The 26121-nt window shown below is 43.1% G+C and overlaps 4 protein-coding genes across 9 annotated transcripts; 2 read left to right on the top strand and 2 right to left on the bottom strand.

The window, feature by feature from the left end:
• Positions 1-42: 42 nt before the first annotated feature.
• LOC133842881 (probable serine/threonine-protein kinase tsuA) lies at positions 43-2814 on the top strand. Of its 2 annotated transcripts, XR_009894453.1 has the most exons (4): positions 43-182; positions 336-707; positions 773-2283; positions 2335-2814. XR_009894453.1 is itself a non-coding variant. In XM_062276171.1 (3 exons), exons 2-3 carry the CDS (start codon positions 557-559, stop codon positions 2167-2169), a joined length of 1548 nt encoding a protein of 515 aa, XP_062132155.1. In that variant the 5' UTR covers positions 43-182; positions 336-556; the 3' UTR covers positions 2170-2814. The 2 variants fall into 2 exon arrangements, 1 of the variants encoding a protein (XP_062132155.1); XM_062276171.1 differs by having other exon boundaries at positions 773-2814.
• On the bottom strand, positions 2679-9508 carry LOC133840024 (mucin-2-like). Its single transcript, XM_062271676.1, is given in 8 exon segments — positions 2679-2824; positions 2884-5115; positions 5206-5794; positions 5796-6274; positions 6336-8038; positions 8101-8471; positions 8531-8644; positions 9051-9508. Coding segments are annotated over 8 exon segments (5898 nt in total). The 5' UTR covers positions 9315-9508.
• A 1367-nt stretch (positions 9509-10875) lies between these two features.
• On the bottom strand, positions 10876-21196 carry LOC133843193 (uncharacterized). 5 transcript variants are annotated; one of them, XM_062276632.1, is made up of 22 exons: positions 20801-21196; positions 19433-19605; positions 19026-19373; positions 18862-18956; positions 18246-18432; positions 18028-18160; positions 17804-17946; positions 17280-17466; positions 16969-17081; positions 16579-16869; positions 16358-16513; positions 15553-16221; positions 14312-14780; positions 14028-14236; positions 13746-13924; positions 13531-13670; positions 12799-13450; positions 12567-12736; positions 12251-12499; positions 12054-12179; positions 11932-11963; positions 10876-11353 (listed from the first exon to the last, which is right to left on the bottom strand). In XM_062276632.1, the coding sequence occupies exons 2-22, from the start codon at positions 19503-19505 to the stop codon at positions 11337-11339; spliced, it is 4638 nt and encodes a 1545-aa protein (XP_062132616.1). In that variant the 5' UTR covers positions 19506-19605; positions 20801-21196; the 3' UTR covers positions 10876-11336. The 5 variants fall into 5 exon arrangements, with proteins under 5 accessions (XP_062132616.1, XP_062132615.1, XP_062132614.1 ...); XM_062276631.1 differs by lacking the exon at positions 11932-11963 and having other exon boundaries at positions 19433-19641; XM_062276630.1 differs by lacking the exon at positions 11932-11963.
• Positions 11552-13621, top strand: LOC133843194 (uncharacterized). The gene is made up of 2 exons (XM_062276635.1): positions 11552-11678; positions 11738-13621. Exons 1-2 carry the CDS (start codon positions 11609-11611, stop codon positions 11872-11874), a joined length of 207 nt encoding a protein of 68 aa, XP_062132619.1. The 5' UTR covers positions 11552-11608; the 3' UTR covers positions 11875-13621.
• Positions 21197-26121: the final 4925 nt, after the last annotated feature.

Below are 26121 nucleotides of genomic sequence, written 5' to 3'. Positions count from 1 at the left end.
GCGTAATTTCTTACGTTTTCTATTCACTTATAAATTGGCCTAGTAAATTACTGTTTACATTGATTTCTTTTGAAAAATGTTAAACAAATTGCGCACTTGACACTAATGTTTTCTAGTCGAAAGTCGAGGAATATTTGCTGTAGTGTGACTGCAAATTGAATTCCTAAATATACTTTTTAACGGTACGTCGAAAATACCGAATGCAGTTTATGGTCTCACTCCTGTACTAAAAAATTCAAGTTGGGTCAAATTAGCTTTATTTCTTAATATGTTTTATTCATAACAAAATTTTCTTTCAAATATAATATTTTAAAATATTAAAACAAATTCCATAGAGAACTTTAAAGAACTTCTAGAACGCGTTTTCCAGGGCTGCACTATGTAACGAGTTCATGCCAATTACAATAGTGAAGAGACTCAATATAATGACTTGCCACCACTAGCAAGTGTGTAAGTTTCACCCATCCCTAATTCGCCGAAACGACTTTTGAGCAAGAAACTTTTTATTTGTTATTTTTTTGTTGGGATTCGCGTGGAAAACGTTGAAAAGCCCATCATGATGGATGAGCAACTCATTGATGAGGTGGCTCAACACGGCGTGATATTCAATCGTCAAAAGTATTATCTAAATGGCAGTGCCAGCGGTGGAAAGTATGAAACCAAGGACGAGGCTTGGCAACTTATTGCTCTCAAGCTGCGTACCGATGGTGAGCTTCAACTACATGTACACCATCTGGTTAAGTTCTAACAATTTACATTTTTTCAAACACAGTTGAGACGTGTAAAAAACGCTGGAAGTACTTGCGTGAACGCTATGTGTCCCAACGGAAACAGGGCGATCCACCTGTCTACGAACATTTGTCCCGTCCATATTTAGAGAAAATGAAATTTCTGGATCAGCACATCCAGCCACGTAAATCGTATCGCAATGTGCCCAACTTTCTGACCTCGCCGCAATCAGCAAACAGTTCCAACTACAGTGAATATAATGTGGACTCCAAGTCGAATAGCTCACTCAAGAATATGTCACATTTTGGCGGCGCCACGCAAAATCATCATTATCATCAGCAGCAGCATCAGCATCAGCAATCGTCGGATCAACAGCAGCACACAATGAATGCGCTCAGCTCGGCAGCTGCCTCAGCACTGGAGAACGTAAATGGACAGGTGAAGATTGAGGCGGAGATTTTCAGAGATTTCGCTGCCGCAGTGGCGTCGCAGCAACTGCAACACATCTCCCAATCTCAAATGCAGCAGCAACAGGCGGCTGCAGTGGCAGCTGTCATGGCAGATTCTTCACAGGGCTACCAGGAACCGTATCGAGAGAACAACGTCGGCATAAATGCTGCTCAGAACAGCGCTGGCAGCACAGGCGGCTTAACTTCGACGTCTTCCTCCATGAAATCGCCACTGTCATCACCACTGCCTGGCATTAGTTTAACTGGAGTGCAGGAAGAACAGGCGACGCCATCGGGTTCTGCTGCGGGCCAACAGCCACCAGTACATTCCTCTTCCAGTGTAGCTGGCATTGCCAACAATATGCAAGTGCAGGCGGCGCATGGATATAATCACAAGAGCAGCGACGATTTGCATTCCTCCACGTCGAGTAACTATCACACAAAGAAGCCGCGAGTGCAACTCAACTCGAATGGAGGAAGCCATGGCCAACATTCCGCGAATGGCGGCAACATGGTCAATGCCAATGGTAGCAGTAATCACTTCGGACACGATAGCGACGACGATTCGGATGACAACAGTGCTGACCTAATGACACCACAGACAATGCTGCAACACGACAATCACTACAGCAATTCGGTCAACATGCAACGCAATGCTGCCAATGGAAATATAAGTGGCAACAACAGCAGCAATAATAACAACAACAATAATCAACAACAGCAACCACAGCAGCATCAGCAACATCAGAATATGTTTCCAGCAAATTCGGATTTCCTGTTTCAGCTCTATCAACAGTTGCCTCAACAGGCGGGCTCTTCACATGCCTCGAGCTTTGGCAAATTCCAAACGCCACCGAATCCTCCAAGTGTGCATCGCTCGTCGGAGCATTTGCTGGGCGAACTGGTCACCACAGAGCTGCTGAAGATGAGCAAGGACCGTCGGAAAAACGTGCAGAAGCGAATATTGGAAATACTTTTCTTTGATGATTAAACGATTCCGATTGTTTGGCCAGTATTAGGAATAGAGGAGACAAGTTACTTGTATATATACACCTAAAAACACACATATTTATTTGCATTGAATGAATAATATTGAAATTAGTTGGTAAGTTTAATGTTTTGGTATTTGATTTGTCGGCTTTTATATGTAAAGTAGAGTTAATTCAGTTTTGGTCCGAGATCCCACCATGGCATTTGAAAAGTTGTCGATTCAACGCTTTCCATTTGTGCTAGTCATGAACAATTTATGTTGACCAATAACTCTCAGTGAAGATCTAAGTTCTACTATTTAAATGGGGTTCATTGTGGCATACCTAGTATTGCCAGCCTAGTGTTAGGATAACAGAAATAAATACAGAAATACGCATGTAAATTATTTTTAATGTTTATTAATTTGTACACAAATACATTTGATTACAATTCGAACTAAATTAATGGTTGTTAGTTTTAATGCATAGTTAATGTTGTATAGCCATGTTAAGAACTGCTTCAAAAGTGTCCCTATGTCATCGTCTCGAAGCCGATGGTGTTAGTCAAGTTAACTGGCTTCCAGGCAAGGTCTACGCTATGATGACGCGGATGCTTGGGCTCATCGCAATTGCTTGTACAACTCGAGTTTGAATGCGTCTTATAATTATCAGCTGGGTCTACGATGAAAACGACATTATAATTGAAGTTTAAGACAAAATTTATGTTTGTAGCTTACCATATTGATGATCGTGGTCCTCGTCGCAGGCTCGTGGACAGAAGATAACCTTGACATCAATGGGCTCATACACCTTGAGTATCAGCTCCGGCACCTTCTCTGTGCCATAGTCAACGGTCGTGTCCGCTAATAAAGAATTGGAATGATTGGAATGAGTCACTGGGATGCTGGATAGCACATTAATGGGAGCTAAATGTACGGTTTGGTTCTGTGATTGGAGCAGCCAAGGTTTGTGGTTGACCGTAAGGATCTCTTGGTGTGTGGCTGCTGTGGGAGTTGTGGTTGCTGTGGTCGGTGTTGTAGCAGTGTTTTTTGTTGCCTCTGATATAATTGTTGTGGTTGTTGTTGTTGTTGTTGCTCTAGTGGTTGTTGGAGGTCTGCTAGTTGTTGTGGTGATGCTCTGCCGGCTTACCATCGGCAAAAGAGTCGTTGCCATCTTAATGGGCTTTACCTTATGCAATTTTTCTTTAAGTGTATTCGTATTGATTGTGCCTTTGTGTGTGTTGTGTTTTGTCAAGCTATTTGCTGATTTGCTTGATTTATGCTTGTTTGATCTTTCGCTAACCTCATTGAAGCTTTGCCTAAGAAATTCTGCTTTGGGCAGCTGCTGAGCCACTGCAAGATTGACTGCTTGAAAGGGGAATCTATCAGCTACTTGTGGTGATGGTATGGCCTCGCTCGTTAACCCTTCGCTACTGGGCACAAAGCCGCTTACGTTGCGAGTCACTTTATGCGTTGGCTTCTGTGGACTAATGACCATGGCTGGATGTATGGAGTGTCGCTTGGCTGTTGCCCCATTGCCAGCATTGACTGCTGGCCTAAAAGTATCCTGATTAATGGCAGTGTCACCTGCTGTGGCCTCCACTTCGCTGGAATAATCGTAGTCTTCGTCGTCATATTCCACATTGTGGCTATTGATGGCATTCGAATTGGGTGTAGTTGTGCCTATCGTGGTCTTGGGTGTGGTCCGAATGGGTGCCAAAGTGGTGGAGGCAATTAACTGCGTCACCTTATTGACTATGTGCCTTCTGGCTAGCTTTTGGCGCAGCAGATTGATAAGCATGCTCTTTTGGGCACTCAAATCTTGAATTTCATTCGGCTCCTCTTCCTCCTCTGCGGGCTCATCGTTGGCATAGTCGGAATCCACGTAGTTGTCACTGTTATCAGCTTCAGCAGTCACATTTCCCTTAACAACTGCAGCTGACAAGATTGTGGCATTGACTATAGCTGGAACTGGAACACTAGAACTTGTTTCCAGAAAATCCCTGATACCAATTGTGGTATCAGATGCAATGGGTGCAGTTCCTGTGGTGGTTTCCACTGCTTTTAATTCAATTATTGGTATGGTCGACGGCATCGCTGTGGTGGTTGTTACTGGCAAGCTGGTTGGCTGAGCTGTAGTTGAATTTCCCATGGAAATGGTGGTGTTGATTAGCTCATTTCCTGCCACCATGTTGTCCTGCTCGTCTAGTTCATACTCGTTACTATCATAGTACTCTGATTCTTCGGATTGCGCAACTAGAATGGGCGGCACAGTCGAAGTTAAGGTGTGATTCATTGGCAACTTATTTATTGTCTCGGAAGTCTCAACTTGTTTAACTTGATTCATTGTCTCAGATTCTTTAACTTCCTTAACTTGATTCTTTGCTAACTGTTTTGTTGGTTCACCATCTTCAAACTTCTTGACTGGATTCGTCGCCAACTGCTTGATTGACATCCGCAAAGACTGCGCTATAAAGGGCTTAGAGGTGGCCAGATTGTGTCGCGCCAGTTGGGCAATGGTCACCCTAGGACTGGACACTCTGCTAGCTGGCGTTGTCGATATAACCCTGAAGAGTTTCTTTAGGATGTGAGCAGCTGCTAGTGAAGACATTGTCGAGGGCTTTTTCAGCGGCCTTTGCGTTGTGGCTTTCACAGTGGTGCTTTGGGTCTCCTCGAGCTTCATATCTTGTAGAGATTCCCCTTCGGGCGCTGCTTCGTCATTGACGTAATCTAAACTGACCTCGCTGGAAATTAAATTGTGTGCCACAAGTGGGGACTGCGCCTCACTTTCCCTGAGCAAACGGTTTCTACTCGTTTTTGATATGGCAAATTGTGTTTCTGGTTCTGTGTTTTGATTGTTGTTGTTGTTGCTGATGTTGCTGTTGAGCTGTTGTTGCTGTTGTAACTGTGCTTGTTGTGGCTGTTGTTGTGGTTGTTGCTGTGGTGTGCATGCGAATTGTGTTTTTGTATCTGCAAATTGGGTGGTTGAGTGTAATCGAGTTTGACATGTGTTCATTGCCATTGCAAGTGTGCGCTCAAATTCGGTTTAATGGGACATACCTGAGTTGTGACACGGTGGCAGCTCTGTGGTTGTTACCAACGTCGTATTTTGGCCTGCAGTTGTCGTTGTTATCGCTGACGGAGTTGTCTTCGAGGTGGCCAATTGAGTTGTCGACTGTCTCGTGGTGCGAATTGTGCTCTCAGCTGTTGTCAGCTTGGTTGTCGTCTTTGATGTTGCTGCAGTTGTTGGACTAGCGCTGGGTGTTGTTCTTGTCGTTGTTGTCTTGGGAGTTGTTACTGTTGTCGTTGATGATGGCTTGGGAGTTGTTACTGTTGTTGTTGGGGGCTTAGGAGTTGTCGTGGTAGTCGTTGGTGTTGTTGTTGGAGCTTTAGTCGAAAGTGTTGTTGGTTTTGGCGTTGTTGTTGTCGTTGTTCTTTCTGTTGTCGTAGGAGCTTTGGTAGTAGTTGATGTTGTTGGTTTAGGCGTTGTTGTTGTCAGTTCGGTTGTTGGAGTCTTAGTCGTTGTTATTGTTGGTTTTGGTGTTGTAGATGCTTTTGTGGTTGTTGTTGCTGGGGGCTCTGTTGTTGGAGTTTTAGTCGTAGTTGTTGTCGTTTTTGGAGTAGTCGTAGTTATTGATGTTGTAGTGGGTTTTTTGAGAGGTTGTTGTTGTGGAAGGCTTTGGTGTAGTTGTTGTCGTCGTAGTGGTAGTTGTTGTAGGTGCTTTCGTTGAAGAAGTCGTTGTTGGTTTCACAGTTGTTGTGGATGCTGTTGTTGCTATTTTTGTGGTTGTTGTGGTTGGTGCTTTCGTTGCAGCTGTTGTTGTTGGTTTCGGAGTTGTTGTAGTTGTGGTTTCTTTTGTTGTCGAAGTTGTTGTTGGTTTCGGAGTTGTTGTAGTTGTGGTTTCTGTTGTTGTCGAAGTTGTTGTTGGTTTCGGAGTTGATTTTGTTGTTGAAGTTGTTGTTGGTTTAGAAGTTGTTGTTGGCTTAGGAGTTGTTGTTGGTTTAGAAGTGGTTGTGGTTGTTTTTGTTGTCGAGGTTGTCGTCAGTCTTGTTGTTGTTTGTTTAGGAGTTGTTGTTGTTGTTGGTTTAGGAGTGGTTGTAGTTACTTTTGTTGTTGAAGTTGTTGTTGGTTTCGGAGTTGTTTTTTGATGTTGAAGTTGTTGTTGGTTGCGGAGTTGTTGGTTTGGGAGTAGTTGTGGTGGCTTTTGTTGTCGAAGCTGTTGTTGGTTTCGGAGTTGTTGAAGTTGTTGTTGGTTTAGGAGTGGTTGTGGTTGCTTTTGTTGTGGAGGCTGTCGTCGGTTTTGGAGTCGACTTTGTTGTCGAAATTGTTGTTGGTTTCGGAGATGTTTTTGTTGTTAAAGTTGTTTTTGGTTTTGGAGTTGTTTTTGTTGTCGAAGTTGTTGTTGGTTTAGGAGGGGTTGTGGTTGCTTTTTTTGTTGTAGTTGTTTTTGGTTTCGGAGTTGTTTTTGTTGTCGAAGTTGTTGTTGGTTTAGGAGTGGTTGTGGTTGCTTTTGTTGTTGAAGTTGTTGTTGGTTTAGGAGTGGTTTTTGTTGTCGCAGTTGTTGTTGGTTTCGGAGTTGTTTTTGTTGTTGAAGTTGTTGTAAGTTTCGAAGTTGTTTTGTGGGTCGAAGCTGTGGTTCGCTTTGGAGTGGTTGTTTTTGTTGTCGAAGTTGTTTTTGGTTTAGGAGTAGTTGTGGTTGCTTTTGTTGTTGATGTTGTTGGTTTAGGAGTTGTAGTCGTTGTGGTTGTTGCTGGAAGCTTGGTTGTGGTTGTTGTGGTGGGTGGGGGACATGGTGGCTTCGTCGTCTTAGCTGTTGAAGGTGACGGTGTCAAGGTCGTTAGTTTCGTGGTCAGCTGTCTTGTGGTACGAATTGTGCTATCAACAGATGTCGTTTGCGAAGTTCCTCCGGTGGTTGGCTTTAAAGTTGTTGTTGTGGTAGTCTTGGATGTTGTGGTTGGTTTGGGTGTTGTTGTCGTAGGAGCTTTCGTAGTAGATGTGATTGGTTTTGGAGTTGTAGTTGTGGTTGTGGTTGCTGGTTTCGGAGTTGTCGTTGTGGTAGTAGTCGGAGCTTTAGTCGTGGTTGTCGTTGTGGTTTTCGGAGTTGTTGTCTTTTCTGTTGTTGTAGTTTTTGTAGTTGATGTTGTCGTTGGCTTAGGGGTGGTGGGTTTCTTAGTGGTGCTCGTTGTCGTTGCCTTAGTGGTTGTTGTCGTTGGCTTGCGAGTTGTTGTGGTTGGTTTTGTGGGCTCCTCAGTTTGTGATGTTGTAATGGGAGGAAGGATGACAATTTTTCTATGCAAAACTTGTTTCTCGATAAGCGCAGGCTTTGGTGCCGGAACAAGGGTAGACGAGGGCTTTGTTGGTTGAGTGGCATGTGTCGAGGAGGATTGAGTGGGGTATGTGTATTTCTTGTACTCGTATTTCGTAGTATCCTCTTGTGGCTTGGCTGTTGTTGGTACAATAACAATATTAACCACTGCCTCTTGCTCGGGGTTTTCCTTGACAAGACTGTGGGTCTCGGGTTTGTCGTAGTCATAGCCATAGCCATAGCCATAGGGATACGAAGGATACTTCTTGGTGGGAGCTGCTGTAGTGGTTGTTGTCGTGGTTTCTGTTGTCTTCGGTGGCAGTATCACAATCTTGACTTGTGCATTCTCCACTTCAGAAGTTGGACTCTCTTTAGCTTCTGGCTCTGATTCCAGTTTCTCCTCACGCACCGGTTCGTATTCTTCCTCAAAAGTTGGCTCGGGGTTGCCATGTTGTGGCAGATAAGGATAGAAAGGTGCCATGGGAGCGTAGGCAAGCTCTGCTATGGGCACGTAGCTCTGGAAGTTGTTGTTGCGCCTAGGCTGGCAAATCTTGCGTTCCGGATCGAAGCAGTTGTTGCCAGGACACCTGAGAAACGATAACAAAAAGATTAATATGCGGAATAAGCAGATTGGAGATTTACAACTCACTTGAAGCGTGTCTGCAAGTAGTTGCCACTTGGTTGCAGCTTGCAGGTGTAGTACAAGGAACTATCGGTGGGCGACACAAATGTGCCTTCCTCTGAGCACTCGGGGAACTTGAGTTCACAATTCTCCGGAATGTAGCTGCCATTGTTGGAGATTTCCGTGGAAGGACAGACATCACCAGGAATACATTTGCTGCTAATGGGCGAGAAAATTGTGCCAGATGGGCAACCGTACCATTCCAGTCTCAGATTTGCATCGCACTTGTAGTAGACCTTACAGTCGTAGGCGTAAGGAAAGCGTCCCTCCTTGACACAATAAACAGGATAATCGGGACGTACACGCTGCACGCACTTGCCGCTACTCGAGTTGAAACGCTGTGGGGAGTCAAGTGGTAAGTGACGATTGACTTGGTTAAAGACTGACAGACAATTACCTCTAAATTCGGACATTTGCTGAAGATCACGCAGTTGGGGCGACAGACATAATAATATTGCTGCTGATCCGGATGCGGTTTGATGCCGAGATAGTTACGAGAGCAGCGATTGTTCTAAAGGGAATAATAAAAGTGAATACTTATTAATTAATTTTTGTTTGTTATTTTTAGATTATTATCAATATGAGAAATTTGCTCAAATTTCTTCTGAATCAGGAATTAATAAGAATTCACAATAATACAGAAATATTTTGAAACATAATAAGCAATTCTTTCATTAGTAAACTACTCAGAAGTTAACAAAATTAATTTGTTTAATATAAACTTCACACATTACATGTTTCTGAACCTAATAAACATGTGTCTCGTATTCTTGAAAGAATTACTTACATTTGAAATATCAATATAAGTTTCATTCAATTCACAATATTCACACATATTTATATATATTTTCTCCAAATCAATAATTATTCCTAACTTTGAACAATGCTGCAAATCTATTTTGAGTTAATAAACTTACGTAGTCGACAGCGACTGGGTTGCCACCTCCAGGCAGTGGTTTATGTAGCCCATAGGCGGTGTCAAAGTAGCTACCAGGTGGACTGTAGATCAGTGGACGCGACTGGTAGCCATAGGCATAAGGAGAGGGAGCTGGATAGGAGTAGGGCTGGGGATAGTAGGCATTGGGCAGCAGGGGATGAGGGTTGTATGCGCTCGGCACGTGGAGCGAGCGACCATAGGCCACAGCCACAACAATGGCCAGTAGCCAGATGCAGTGCATCATAGTAATCACTTGTCACTCAATATATTACAAATAAATCTTTATTTTCACTTTTCACTTGCACTTTTCCCGCAGCGCGTTTTCCACTTCTCTTTTTTATCGCGTGTCCTTCGAGTCCTTTGATGCGCTTAGCTACGCGGTTCACTAGTTAGTGTGATTTGGAGCGATGGCGACGCGTTTAAATTGTCTCTGGTGCATCCAAGAATGTTGCATAATTTAAATGCCAATTGCACCGATGCGTGCTTTAAGTAGAAGAAACAATTGTCAGCTGCAGTCGCTGTCGCGGTCGCAGTCGACGTCTCAGTCGACGCCGCAGAGAGCCCAATACAATAAGTAAGTGCAAAGAATACAAACAAAAATATAAACCGAAAAACAAAAATGTCTCAATTTTGTCTATGCCAATTCATAAGCGGTCTCCACGTGCGCTGCGAACCGGAAGAAGCAGCGCTGCACCAGCTTAAAACAGTTGCCCCAAAAATTCATGGCTAAAGCGAGCGATTTGATGGTCCAGAGCAAGACGGCAGTAGATGACAGGTAGAAGAAAGCGAAGCCAAGCTTCCGTTGCGGCACTTTTTGTTGTCTTCGATGCATCGCATAGCATCGCATGAGTAATGGTTGTTTTTCAGTTCTGGACGTGATCGATGACAATGTGGATGGCGATGCCGGAACAAGAATTGCGCAATGATTAAACCAAATGCTTCCATGCGGCCAGATAAAAACCAAACTTGGCCGATATCGTCACTCGCTTTAGATGCCTTCGTTGGCATCTGCAGTTCAAGCTGGGACAGCATTCTACCAAGTTGTATTAAAGCTCTCAATATGGAGTATTAACTTCATTTAGAAATTCATTTATGATGGCTGTAAACTGCTGTAAATCGTTATTGGTGATCATTCAGTTTTGATGTTCATTTGAGTTTTACTTTTGGTTTTTTGGTATTTACACGTAGGCGAGAATTACGCATCGAAATATCTTTGAGCTGTTTATTTTGGGCCCATTGCTAGTGCGTCTTTTAACACGTTCACAACTTTTTTGGGGCGGTCGATGCGGCACGAACTTTCGGCCCAGACACCAGACAAACTGTTTTTACATTCGCCACTTACATGCAATTATAAACAAGCTACATTATATCATACAAAGTGTAATCAAAGGGTTTTTACATAAGACCTAAATCAAGGCCAACAATTAAAGCGTGACCGACTTATGCAAATATCCCCAATTTAAATCGGGCTTATGAGCAGGGAATATAGAATCGGGCTTAAAGAATTTATGGAACTCTTAATAAAACTTTAGACCGGAAACGAGAAATAGATTAATTGGAAACGTGTATTCTACTGCGCTTAATGAAAGTAACGTAATATTGAGTTAGTTATGTTCGTATTTACTATTTCGAACTGTTGCTATGGAAGTCTTTTAATAGGTGAATATGAATGATTTTCTAAAATAAGGTTTCGGATTCAACAACCTCAATTGCCATATATTACCTCAATCATTTCTTCCTTTTTTATAAGTTTTTTCTGAAGCAAAGAAAGCCATTTATTCTAAGTTAATTGTAAAAAGTTCATGCTCTGTATGGATAAGTTTAAGCTTTATTGCATTTTATATCTTAGTTGTATACAAATAATTGTGTGCATATACTATATGTTTAGTGTGTGGGTTTATTATGTTTTTTTGTTTCTGTTTAAATGCTTTGCTATGTTATTTTTTGGTTGCTTGTTTTAAATTAATAGATTCTTCTGTTTTAAGGCTTATGTCTAGGTGGATATCGATAGATATTTGTTGAGACCCATTGCGAAATTATCCAGAGGGGCCAAAGATACGCAGAGATACAGATACAAATGCAGATATGTATACGAGTATATCAATATCAATATAAGTTTTGTATCTGGGAAAGTGTATGCAGCATGTTAGGTGGCTTTCGGAACAGCTTTATGTAGATTATTTACAAACTAATCACAAGAAGACGAGCAAAATTCTCTTGTGCATACTTTAGACCTCTTGATTATCTTCCGACTCGGCGACCATGGTCAGACTTCGCAGCGATCTGTGTGGGTGGAGAAAAAAGAACAATGAGGTGAGTTTGGTTAATCAGCAATGTGAAACAATTTCATTTAATCGGAGAATGAGTGGAAACATTGAAATAGACATGCAGTTTTCGTGTTAGAAGAACGAACGAATGAACGAATTATTCAATTAGTTGATAAGGCTTATCATCATCAACACAAAAATCCCGCTCAGCTGAGCTGAAATCAGAGTTTTTTTATTCCCTGAAGCTGTCAGACGTGATTTGAGAGTCGAGATGAAATACTTGAGTTTACTTATTGTTTTCGTAGTGCGCTTGTTAATCGTGTTAGCCCAAGTCAAGTCATGTAAGTTGCAAATTATAATAAACAAATAATTAGTTGTCTAACTATTATGTTCGATTTAGTTGGTGGCAATGAGTGGCCAACATTCACGGGTGTCTGCGAGCTGCAAGGTGATTGGTGCACCACCCAGTGCCAAATAGCAGGCGGAAGTGGTGGCAGGTGCAACAAGGTTAGGCTCTGCGTCTGCAGTCCACTCTAAGCATGTTATGTCAAAATGACAACAATAAAATATTGAAAAAAATATATATATATTTACAGTTGCGCACTGTGGTAATGGCAGGGGGATTCCTAGATAACATGAATATATAGTAAGTAAGTCAAATGGGGTACAAAGTGAGTGTAATGGAGTGTTAAACACATGGGAGGAGATTACTTTACCTGGAGCGCTCAAACAGCGATGGATCGGTGTAGATAGGCTCACTGGGATCCTCGAACTGATGATTAGTATTACCGCCAGAGCGAATGGGATTTATAACCGGCAGCTGACACATGCGCGCCAGGTTGCTGCAAGTGGGGAAAGAGAGAGAAGAAGATTAGTAAACCAGTTCGAGTGGACTACTAGTAGTTAAGCTTACCCCGTGGCAAAAGTCTTATGTAATGAGCCACCAAACATGGACATGTTAGTGCGAAATGCGTTCGAGCCGCGATTAGATGTGCTTTGATTATGTCCACTGCCTCCACCTGCTCCACCTGTTGTATTCGGCATATGTCCAATTTCGGTGAAACGCTCATGAGTGCGTATCGAGGAGTGCGAGTGTCCCAGCGAATGAATGGGCGAATTGCGGTCCACCAAGCGGTTCTTCGACATAGATTTCCAGTAGCGTCTACCGAAAAAAGAATTTACTGATGAATCATGCCACTCCTAGCCAACTGTCGACTCCGCCCACTCACCTGTAGCCCAGACCGGCCACCAGCGTTATGCTAAACAACAATATCATCAGCAGTATAATGGCTGTAATCAAGCCATGATACTCCGCGGGCGTCATGCAGACTGTTTCTACTGGAGCTACTAGTTTGCGTGGATACGATTCCTTTTCAATTTCCTCGCGCGTCTCAAAGACCTGCGGGAATCGTTAAGTTGTATATTATAGTGCTTAACATTGTTTAGTCGATTCTCACGCACCTCAATCATTTCGCGTACTTGCTCCGGTTCTTCGGTCTCCTTAGATTTCTCGGCATCCTGTGTGGCATTGAATTGACCTGCTCCTGGTGTTGCGCTCACTGTGGTACTATTGACCACAATCACCTCCTCCTCCACCGGTTGGTTGGTGTCCAGTTGATTCACGCCCTCAAGTGCTTGCGGTTCTGGTAACTCTGTTATATTCAAAGATCGACGTTTGCGTCCAAACGAGGGTTCTTGGCGTCCAGCGGGACCAGGACAATACGCTGGCTGGCAGCCTTCTCTGCAAGAGCGTACAGTAGCCTCAAAAACTAAGAAATTGGATTCGGGTATCTTGAAGGCATTAAAGCGTGCCTCGAGTGTGTCGCCATCGCGTAGTTTGTCCAGCTCCGGGAAGACATAAGGATCGACAGGGCAACCGAAACGATCTATTAGCTGTATGCTGCGACCAGAGTAGGGATCCCTAGCCACCACATTGGTGGCGAATATATCTGTGACATGATTATAACCATCCTGCGCCTCAAGTCGGAAGGTCAACGGATCACCCACAGCAATGGTTGTGGTGGGCCTGCCCTGGTAGAGAATACTCAGTCGCACCTTAGAGCTGAGCGTATTCTCCGCCGGCAAATACTCAATGGGAATGGGACTGCCTGAGCTGAAATTTGATAAGCGAAACAAACATGTTTTGTATTAAGATCTACGTGTCATCAGTCTCATGTGTCATTTGAAACCAACCCCGCGCCGATGTAGCCAGAGCTGACAACTGCCTCGCCGGGTCCACGAAAGATGCATGTGAGATTGTATCGCTTATCGCGACTTGTTTGTACATTGTCCGAAAATTGCACGACCACAATATTAGTCAGCGTATCGCCGTACTGTCAAAGAGAAAGAGCGATAAGAGATACGAGATAACGATCGATGATTAATGTAGTCATAGCGTCATCACTTACGCGTTGTGTGCCACAGTCGGGGTAGCCCTGGGGTCCGCTGATGCGCAGCACATTCACTGTGCCGCCATTGCCGCGGAAGAAACAGCGATCGTAGAAGCCATACGTGTAGATCCGTCCCAGAAAACCCTCAGGTGTTCGTATAGTAAACTCCATGCCTTCCTCATTGCATGTCTGGGTAACTGTACACAAATAGCACAAATAACAATATAACAAATAGCAGAGCAATTAGTCAATTGTCAATTGGCATGCGAGCCATGGGCTATTAGCCAAAAGATTAGTTACCATCCATGCATTCGCCATCGCTGCGTCCAATGCTGCGCTCGTAGAAATCATAGTTGGAGGCGTCGAAAGAGCCTGGATCGTGTATATCCAATTCCCGCGAGTCTCTGTCGCTCAGCTCACAGTTGGGCGACTCTCGATCCCGTTCGCGTTCCCGTTCACGATCTCGATCGCGGTCTCGGTCGCGATCATCGTAGCTGGAGGCAGTGTCTCTGTAAATTGAATACACAATTGCATTCTTAGCTTGCACTTGTAGCTAGTATTTATCGCGCATCTCTGTCTCGAACCTGTAGTTAAAGCTGCGGCACACAAAGTCCCTGGTCTCGATGCACTCTCGTTCGCATTGTATCAGGCTTGGCACGATCAGTGCCCGTCTTACAAAGTGACGTCGCATTTTGTGCCTGGCCGCAATCTGCTTGAAGTTGTCACTCTCCTCGCATCGGGTGATGGGCGGTCGCGGTGGACCAGCACCTCCACCAATTCCCACATGGGAGCCGCCACCATACGGTGTGGGCGGATGCGATAGACCCAGTCCGAGGCCAGGTAGCGGCAGGGGACGATCATCGAGACTGCCGCCGCCTCCAACGCCACCGTAGGGGCGATTGAAAGGCGTGTCGTAACGCCCATAGGGGCCACCTGGCAGGGGTCGTCGTCCAGGCGGTCCATCGTACTCCCTATCGTAGGGGCCAGGCGCAAATCTATCGCCATAGCGTTCCTCGTAGTCGTAGTCATAGTATGGCGGTGGGCGATCTAAACCTAAGACAAATTTATTAAGATTAAAATATGTAAATCAAATATTTATGGAGTAATCGCATTGATCGCGAAGTGGGCACTAAAAGTATGCAGCTGTGTTCTGCAATAGGAGAACAAATTTAAGCTCATTTTTAAATCGATGTGGTTACACTGGTACGCTTTGCAATGAAAGCTCCAGCTGCAGTGAATGACATTTTTAGAATGTATAATATATGGATTAGAACAGTTATAGCTGTCAAAGCTATTCAATTTCCAAGCTTTGCGCTTGTTAGTCATGCAAACAAGAGCTTTACTTTGGTAGATAAGTTTTCTATGTGAAAGAGTTTTTCTATGTAAGACGAACTTCCTCTTTATACAAATACTCAATGGGTGCTGTTTTCAATAGGCAGATAAAACTGAGTCTACCTAAATGTATTGTAATAACATTGCTATACAATTTAGTGGATTAAGGCAAGTGTAAACGAAGCTGAAAACGCTTTTCTTTATTATTGACCTGTGATATTAAAAGACAACGATGGATGCCACATCCACTGGGCAATCAAAAGGTTGACTTTATGACAAAAAAAATTTAATATTTATAAAAAAATCTGTAGAATTACTATGATATGCAAAAGAAATGTTCAAGTCCAAACGCCCATGCGATCAGTCGCGAGGTAATACCATTGATCTTCATGGTAACAAGGTACTATTGGTTGCGCATTGTTTACTGTTAGCGGTGATCAGAATTGTGGCTAGTCGGATTAGACTGGTAGTTGTATTAGTGTGAGCTACTTACCGGGGCGTCTGCCAAGATCGCTGCCACCTAGACGATTACCATACTTGAAGATGTCGATCGGATACCGCTCGTTACCTACAGGGAAGCGGTTCGGAGTGGAGGCGTACTTGCTGGCGCTGCCAGTGGGTGCCAAGGGAGCGGGTGGATAACGTTTGGCTGACTCGGGTTCTGGACGTCGGGCATTGTGCACGATATCATCATAACGTCCAGGTGGGGCACGGGAATCTGGCGCATAGGGATATCGAGAGGGATCCATAGAAGAGGGACGATAACGTCTATCGGGGAATATGCTGTCAGGAGCATCGCGACCAGTGTAGCCACCAACAGGATCTCGACTAGGTGGATATCTTGCTGGATAGCGACTGTCATATCGATTGTCGCCGTATCTGCTGCCACCTCCACCACCACCTCCATAGCCATAAGGTCTATAAGGTGCATCATCATCAATGGGAAAAGGTCGCGTGTGGGGCAGATCACTGGGCAAAGAGTTGTCGTTGATGGCTGGATAAGGCAAAGGTCGATAAGGCAAACGATCACGATCCCTATCTCGATCCTGATCTCTATCCGGATAGCGACGGTCTCCATAACGATCTGGTGGATAGCGTTCTGGATAACGATCACGATCACGTTCTCGATCCCTGTCGCCATTGACACCCATGGGATACCGATCTAATAAGTTGCGTTGCAGCGCGACAGGTTAGTTAATTAATTAGTTAATTAGTTGTCAGTATCGAGCAGTGATTAAGTATAAAGAGTGACATTAAAGGGTTAAATTGAGCAGTACCCATTGCCATACGCCACTTACCATATTCATCGGGATAACGATCATAGGGTCTGCCGTAATCGTTGCCACCTGGGCCTGGGTACCGAGACCCGGGGCCACCATAACGATCTGGTGGATAGCGATCACGATCACGGTCACGATCTCTATCGCGATCACCATAACCATAAGGATAACGATCTGTTTACCATGTTCAAAGCGTTAAAATACTTGTAAACAATTAATGTATGCTTCGTTGATCTTACCATATTCATTGGCTGCGACGTCGGGATAGCGATCGTACGGTCGACCATAGTCAATGCCATCGCCAGGTGGTAGGCGGTTGCTGCCACTGCCTCCATTTACTCCTCCTGGTCCACCATGTTGTCCAAGGCTGGAGCCAGGTCCGCCCACGCCAGAACTCGATGACCCTGGACCATAGCGATCGTCGTGCTTGTTAGGCTGTCTCCAGTTGCTGCCTGACTGATCACCGGGTCGCTTGGGATCGCTGCCACTGTGGCTGCCATCGCCATCGGCGCCGCCGCCCACAACGTTTACTGTGGAAGAGAAATTACGAACGACTCCATTAGCTGCAGAAACAGCAATAACAACAACAGCAGCAGCAACTGTAATAGTTGTTTGGACTAGCCACTTACACATTAGATTCTCATAGTAATCATAATCAGCATCGTATATAATGCGCATGCCATCCTTTTGATTGTACCGACTGAGGCGACAAGTACGAAAACGATCGCTGTACACCGCAGACCTGCAATTTGTTGCACGATTGCCACATAAAACAGAGAGACAGAGAAACAGAGAAACAGAGAAAGAGATCAGATCAGTTGTGGATCATAAAGTGGTCCGTGGGTTGTTCGATTTTCAAGTTGAAGTAAAGAACACAAAAAAAACGAGTACTGCAAGCTGACAACGGCAATGGAGCAAGCACTGTGGACCAAGAACGCACCTGCATTGGAAGCTCGTCTGGCGAAGGCATTCGTCGAGGCACTCGCTCAACGATCGTCCCGTGATCTCAGAGTGAAACTCGCCGCCGAGACGCGAGTTGCGGTAACGCTGGAATGCTGTATCTGGCCGACGGCCGCTTGAGAAGAGGTGCGAGGTAACTGAGTTATCTGGATAATCGTTGGCGCGTTCTGCAACGGGAATCAATGTGAGAATGGCAAAATGGGCAGAAGCAACCGTTGTGCACTGTAATCTCGCTGTCGTTATGTCCGACAAAGTCCCCAGTCGAAGACGAAGTCGCAGTCGCAGTCAAAGAGTCTTTTCGACTCTGTGTCCTCAGTCTGGCTCAATGTTTGAGTGGTCAGCGTTTAATGGTGCACTTAACGCTGTGTCTGCCTCCGTTCTGGTCTTCTTTGGTCTACATTGGGTCTCGTCTTGTCTTGTCTTGTCGTGTCTTGTAGTGCCTTCTCTGTCCTGGGGTGCTGTTGCTGCAATTGAGGTAGGCGCTAACTTGCGGTAGCCACTTACGATTATCGAGGCACACAAGATCATAAAAATGATGTGTGGGGCTGGAACTGATGCTAATGTCATCCTTCTGCGAAATGGAATCCTCCTCAGACAGTATGCACTGTTTGCTTTGATCATCAAACTCCACCGAACGGCAAAAGTATCTGCAATGCAAATGGAAACGAACCAAGCCATTTTGTGATTACAACTAATGAAGCAGAATCTAAGAGTGGGACAGTGATTACTTCTCGGCACGCAGACACATGGTCTGGCACTCCTCCAGTGTCATGTTATTAAAGATGTCCACTTCAAAGGGACCGCCCAGGCGCTTATTCTCCTCCTTCACAAAGACCGCTAGACCATCGCAACGTCGCTCAGCTGCAGAAAGAAGATGAAGATGATTGAACGCAGAGTTGTTTAAATGAGTTTTCATTCCGTTATAAATGATATCACTCAGACTTGCCATTCAAGCACGTATTCTCCAGATAGTCTGAATTGGGATCATCCTCCATGAGCTCCGGATGTGTGCGTCGTGTGAATCTGCTAAGCGTACAGGACCGCATCGTGGAATCAAAGTTGGCGGAGCGACACACAAATGAGAACTCATTCAGGCACTTGTCCTCACAGTCCGAGCGATTGGCGGCTGTTATCTGTGTGTGGAAGGCAAAGACAACATCCCAATTACACAAAGGCCACAGATAAGAAAACGACTTTCAAGTGTGCTTGACTGTCAGATACCCGCTATATTAACAAATAATATATTTTCCGACTAACAAATATCTTTGAGGCCACCTTCCATTTCGCGTTGGGTGTGTTTTAGTGGGGAAAAAGTGGGCGTAATTAAATTGCAGCACAAGCTTATTACACTTAGGGAGGAGCATTGTCACTCAATTTGTTGTTGCCATAGTTTCAGAGAAGTAATTGTTCATACAAACGAACACAGAGACCGACAAACACTCAGATGCTAGTCGAAGTAGAATATGCTTCTTGTCTTAATTTGGATTACTACTAAGCTGAAACAACCATCTACCGTTTGCGTATTGGGTACAAAAAGCCAATCAGAGATAAATATCACTCACCTCCTTGATGTCGCTGATGGGCAACTTGAGTTTCTTGCGCGGATGCCTTTCAAACACATAACGTCGACTGGGACACTCACGCTCCGGGCGGCTAGCTGTAGTTTACAGAGAGATTTTAAAGTTTCCATTTCTGGAGCTGTCAACACCCACAACACACAACTCACATGTCAGGCAGATCTCGTTGAAGTGCACGCTGTTGGGCACCAACATCAAGCTGCCAATACCCTCGGGACCCGCCTGTTCCGATGTCAGATAGCAGAGTGATTCCTCGTACTCTGAGGTGCCACCAAACGAAGTGATTCGACTGCCAGGCTGAAAATCAAAGCTGGTGCAAGTGCGCACCAGATTATTGGTGCCAGTGCGATCACGCAAACATAAATCCTGACACTTCTCCAACACCCGGAATGGAGGTGCTGTATCTCGCACCACATCGTCATCGTAGCCCTGTAATTGCTGGTTGGGCAGACGCTCATAGAGCACGCGTCCTAAGCCATTCTTGCAGGTGGTTTGAGCTGGGACATGAACCAATTGACAACGTACTGTTTGAAGCACATTTAATATATAAACTTACCAGAGCTCTGGGTAAAGCTGAGGCTGGCTAACGTGGCCAACAGAACTACGCGTAGTCCCAGCTGAGCCAACATGTTCTCCCTTTCTGATTTCGCTTTTTTCCAGTGGAACAACTTTAACGCGGCATTATTAGCACCGCATTGAAAGTTTTCAATCGCGTGTTTTGGATTGCGGCTATGGAAATATGATCACAGACATGAGTTCACGTATCTATTCGAAATGATCAAATGAGTTCATAAGCTAGCCAAATTACTAGATGACAATGTCGACCTCAATAGTGATAAAATGCCTAGCACCCCCTTTCCTCGAAATGAAATGGAAAAGTCACATGAATTGTTAAATATTTGTGAGTATGAGTAGGATAGTTCGAGTACCCATAGTCATACTCAAACTCAAACTCGCATCATAATGTGCACAATGCGTAACGCGAATTTGGATCATTAAACTAAAAGCCAACAAAGCTGCGAGCTACGTGTAGCTTTGCTCATATCGATCCACAACTCCGGATGTTGCTTCCGGCTTATTGTCCAACGAAAGCTATTTATGTTTAGAATAATCACAATAGTACGAATTGAGTTTGCCTAGAAAAATACACACACCAAAAAAAGAAAAACTCACTAAGCTCTCTCGCATTGACCTCAAAGGGTTCGGCTGTACCATGGAAACTCGAATTTTTAATTAGTTTGCTTTAACGACTTTCGCAAATTGTGAAATTAAAATTATAATATAAGTTGGCAAATTTTTTGTGTGTAAAATATTAATTTTCGGATTCCAACAATGTACAAAAATTGGATATGAGGGAGATTTTTACAAGGTTTATATTTTAATGGTTTATTGTAATATTGTAGGTTGAATTAGAAGCGCTATTTCCATTATTAGCAATCTGTATTATTCTCATAAAATTCTAGCCTTTATTTTGTTTTATGTTTATTTTTAATTTTTCAAACCAATTTCGAGTCCTTAAAATCTGCGAGTATTACAAAAAAAATTGTCCTGTCTACAAATTATAACTTTTTCTTGAAATTTTGTTTCAATTCATTGTCTAAACAAATTATGTGATTTACAAAGGGGTCCAAATATATTGAATATTATTATTATTCAGATATTTTATGTTATGTTATATATTTCATTAGATTTTATTGCACACTTAGTACTTTGCATAGTTTTGTTATATGATTTTGATTTCATTTTATGCTTTCTATATGCTGTTAATCTTTATTAAATTTTTTTAAAACCCAAACATTTATTTTTTTATTGTTAAACTCAATTTTTTTTATCACTTTTAATAACATTTGATAGTCAATTATCCTTAAGGACAACACTTTTTAAATAATATAACCATTTTGTTTAACACAATTGTTTATTTCACCTTTTTTTTAACACCGTTGATTATGAAAGGATGTTGAAATGTATTTAATTGATGTAATTAATTGAGGATATAAATGAACGATTTGTTTGCAACCGATAGCACTAAACACTCAATTATTTGTAAATGAAATAATAATGTCGCCGGCTGGATAATTCCGGGACCGAAACCTGACCGATCGTTAGAATATTTTGCGACAAACTGAATGCGTTGATGTCCAACAGACTTCAAAAGTGTGGTGTTTGGGCTGCAATTGGATGACTGAATTGTTGGTCGGTGATCGCGGTGGTCGGCGATCGGTGGTCGGTACATTACCCCATTAAGAGTACCATTAACATTAGCGGGGGCAGCAGTGCCAATCCATGGCAACTGCCAACAAACTCCAGCAGCAACAATGGACTGAAAGAGGAATTAATTAGATGTGGAGACAACAACAACAATATGTAGAACAATAATAACAACATCAAAAAAAAAAGAGAGAACATAAAGTTCTAAATACGTGAATTTCAATTCAAATGTTAATCAGTTCAGCGAGTAAAGCACAAAACTCCAACAGACCAAAGTTGACAAAAGCCCACCACACACACATACACACACGCAGACACATTCATGGGTGTGGTGAGGTATTGGGGGTTGCAAGCATGTGTGTGCGGCACAGGGGCAAGGTGCGATTGCGAGTGCGTGTGCTTGGGTCGGGTCGGGAAGGGACGGGACGGGAATGGGTTGGGACGGAACGGTTCTGCCTCGATTCGGCCCCCGTTCTGGCCCAATGTGCATGGAACATTGAACGCTAACTATAATGACACCTGTGGGCGTAGCATTCATCGTGGCAGCATTCACTTGAATTCGGATTCGAATTCATGGACACTCACACTCACAATCCGAGTACTCTTTTTTCCCCAGTGCTTGTGAAGGGCATCCACTCAACAACTAAACGATTGCCGCTCCCGCGCCGCATTGTCTGCTGCAGATGATGGCAAACCAAAAACTAAATCTGAATCTGAATGTAAATGTGATTGTGAATGTGAATGTGAATGCGCTTCACGTCTGAATAAGTTCGAGGCTGGCTCCATCAAGCAGCCAACCCATCAACCATCAGCAACATCAACGGTCATCGGCTATTGCAGAATATTTTAAATACTACTTCTGCTCTTTGGGTTGCACCTGTCGCCATTGGGTGTATGGTGTGTGTGTGTGTGGTGTGTGGGCGCGGCTGCACTTTAATGAGCTGAAGGCGTGCCTCGTTGCCATGCAGATTAAGTGGGTGCATCAGTTGCCTCCAACTTCATTTAATAACAATTATTTAACTGCCTGTTACTGGATCAACTTTAATAGGTGCTGAACTTGAGATACAGCTTAGCAATCTTGCAAACCAACTCCTCATTTCCATCCTAGTGCCAACTTTCGATTCCATGCGAGATTGGTGAAATCGTCAATAGCCTAATAAACTTTATTTGGCCAACATGCGAAAGCAATAGACTTGGAATTATATGCCGTAGGCTAATCCAGTTGGTCCATGAGTCACACTTATCGAATAAATAGATCTAGTTAGTATATTTTCCATTCGACTAACCCCAATTAACGAGACAACATCGATGACATTGTGGCGCCCATAAATTGCACAAGCGACCAACACGAGAAGGAATCTGAGACACAACTAACACATGGCAACAAATTTAGAGGCACTTGTAAGCAACATTCTCAACAAAGTCGAAATTTGCTGTTGGCTCTTACAACATTGCGATAGTTAGTTTTGACCAAGATCGAGTTACTTTTCGTGTGTAGCTGGTGCGAAGCAAAACGAGCGGCAATTTATAGAGGTAAGCAACAGTCGGAAAAGCGTGGATATGATTGAAGATCCCCCTTGGCCATGGAGGTTAACTGTTGTGCTGCCAGAACTAGAACTCGATCTGCAATTGAAATGTGGAAACCGTAAGCAGCGTAAGCAGAACCAGTGCACCAGCCTCAGCATCAACCACGGCCAATTGATTGGCCATGCAGGATTCCAATTACAATATTTACGATTCTATTGCAACGTTTAGGCGCTTAGCCAAGCGAGCATCAATTAGCCAGAGCTATGGTTAGCATTAGATTGGAATTGTCATGCCTTACAGCTGGCACATGTGAGCGGCGATTTGCAATCAACGATTGATTACTCACTAACTAGACCCAGTAGTCCAGTAGCTACCATTAATTGCATGAATGTAAGTTAAGTGTCAGCCCAAAGCAAGCAATAAAGTGAGAGATATCTGTAGGTACCCTTAGTTCTACGGTCTTCGTAACAATTTGATTTGATGCAATGAGATTTGCTGCATGATTGGCAATCCATACGATATATGATGAAAATAGATTTAATTTCTTAATGAAGTATTGCAAAAGGTTATTCTGTATATCTATGGGCGCCCTGAGTTTTACGACTTCCATAATAGTTTGGAAAGAACTCATGATGCAATTGCTTGGAACTTGCTGTACAATTGGACATCCATACAATATATGTATGTATTAGACTGTTAGGGCAAACAAAAAAATGACTTTATAAAGCAAAAGTTTATTATGAATACCTGTAGGCAACCTCAATTCTATGGCTAATTGGACATCCTTTGCTATGATGTTTAGTTTAGATATATTACGTTTTATAAATCTAAAAGTACTCTCGATATCTTCACGAAGGTTTGCAATTAAATTATTAAGAAACATTCTTTAGTAATGGTTTCTAGGATACAAAAAGCTAAAAAAAAAAATAAGTATACGATAAGTAAACCCCAAATGCACGAGCACGAGAAATACCGGGGGTTAAAATAGCAAAGTACGCCCCTCAATAGGTTTTTATGAGCGTGCAATGAACCCAATTTGCGAATGTTGGATGGTTGAATTTTAGCGTGACTATGAAACCATTAGATCATCAGCATCATTAACTGACAATAAAATGGAAATATCAACAAAAATTCATGTTAAATTTTATTTATTCACAATTTTTGAAGCGTATAGCAAAACATCATCAAGTACGAGTCTACTATATGTGAATAGCGAGTCAACATGTCGCATAAAAGAGTTCAATCAACCTGCCCCCGAGGGATGGAAGAGGTGGAGACAAAACCGAGAGAGAGATTCGCAAGTCGTAAACTTGTTAACTTCCGCTGCAATTTCTCGCTCATATTGATCGCATAAATAACGAATTTGTTTATTTATGTGTCAAATGAGTTACGTCTTAATCTTATGCGAATGGAAAAGGGAAGAGACGAAAGAAAGAAGGCAGGCCACACAGACTTGTACCATAAATCCTGTAAAACTAATAACAAAATGTATAAAACAAGCTTGGGAATTATTCAAATTTCTTTTTTCGAGCGTGGCAGCCAATTTTGTTGTTGGCTTGATTTTAATACAGGTTCTTGAACAAGTTGTAAGCATCTAACGGCGTTTAGATAGCCACAACTCGGTGTCGATGGCGATGTCGATGGCAACGTTGATGTGGTTAAGCTGCTCTGAAACTCTGGACGGGCGAAGTAGGGAGTGGTGGCAATTGGGATGCTGCCATCGACAAGGTGTTGCCATTTTAGTTTCATGGTACTCAATAAATGCAGATTAACAACGAGTTCACGTAACACGCGCCAACGGCTGTTGACTCCACCACAATGGACAGCAGCTGCAGGCGGGGGGGCTAATAAAGTGTTTTATTTAACATTGACCAAGCCTAACAATATAATAGTCCTCATAATGGCAAAGGCATTAAAGCAAATTGATATCAATTTAACAACAATATATGCACAAGTGCAGAGCACATTGTTGCCATTGATTGTCTCTAGCGGCCTGTGGCATGCGGCAGCAACAACTGCCACAGCAACAACTGCGGCAACGATTGCAGCCACTTGCAACCTGGCAACTTGCGTCGCATTGAACTCTTCAGCTGCAAGCGAGATTCAAACACACACACACAACGTTGGAGTATAGAAATACCATCAGACATATAGGTGGATATACTGGCCATGCATCTGTTTCGATGGCCAATAACAGTATAGACCAGTTCCGAGTTGGCAAAGCGCCGTTTGATGCTCTAATTTATACAGCATACTGATGAGTTGACCGCTCGCTCAGCTCAACTCAACTCAGCTCTGCTGCGAATTGTTCTCCAAAGGCGGGTTCTCTTCTCTCATTCCAAGTCAAAGACTGAATAGAAAAGCGGCAGCAACTTCCACTTGACCAGCGCACACTCACTCGCACACAAATGGAAATATTTGTGAAGCGGTTAGCGTTTAATTGAAATGCATTTGGCTTGTTTGCTGTCAATCAAAACCGCATTGCAAGTTTGCAAGCCGCCTGGCAGCAACTGTGTTGCACTGTGGCAGGCCCACCAAATGCATTCGTACTCGTATCCTATACACTCTGTGTGACCATGACAGTGGGATGCCCACACGATGATCGATGTTTTGGGAATGGTTGCACCGTCTGGGACACACGACCTTCTGCCTGACTCCTCTTTAGCTGGCAGACTGTGAACCGTTATGGTCATGCGTTGCACAGCGAATGTGTGAGTTTTATTAGCCATCTTTATGCCCCCAAAGTCCGTGGGGTGCACAGCCTCGCACAGCCAGACGCTACCACATTCGGTGGCTACCGCACATTTGCCACATTTGCCAATCCTGCCACATCGCTTGATTAGATTATTAAGCCAGAAAAGCGTGCTAAATCGACTTTTATGCGCTTACATAAGTGTTTATTATTTACTACTATTTTTAATTTAATACCCATTTTATTTCGCACCTATTTCCTTAATCGCTTTGTATGAAATTGGCATTGCTTGGCCACGGTCATTTCGATTACGATTGCTTTTAATCGTTCAACTCGTATTCTAATTAAAAATATATAAATTATTTTTGATTTTTATTTATTATTCTGCTGAATAGCATTTTTAACGACATTTTTGGAACTCTTTATTGGCAACCTTAAATTTGATCATTTTAAATAGAATGCGAATGAACGAAACTATTTGTATGTTACCACATTCTACTATTACTTCTCTTCTTATTAACGTATAATTTTCTAGTAATTGACATTCTTAATTTATATTGTTTTTAGGTCAAAGATTATTTTGTAATTTTACTGTTTCTTAGCGAATGTCTGACATAATTTTGGCCATGATAGAAATTAAAAAAAAAATCATTAGCATTCAAATCATTTTGCCTGACCTCTAAAACTTAGAGTCTCAATTAATTCAGCGTCTTCATTAAAAATAATTACTTTGCTTTGTATAAAATGTAAAAACTGCAGCCAAATTTCTATAAAGATTTCATAAGATTAAGACTAAAGCAATATTAAAATTGATTTAT

This window comes from Drosophila sulfurigaster, chromosome 3 (genome assembly GCF_023558435.1).
Source record: "Drosophila sulfurigaster albostrigata strain 15112-1811.04 chromosome 3, ASM2355843v2, whole genome shotgun sequence".
Lineage (NCBI taxonomy): Eukaryota > Metazoa > Arthropoda > Insecta > Diptera > Drosophilidae > Drosophila > Drosophila sulfurigaster.
Note: the sequence above shows the minus strand (reverse complement) of the source record. Positions and strands in the feature narration are given on the sequence as shown.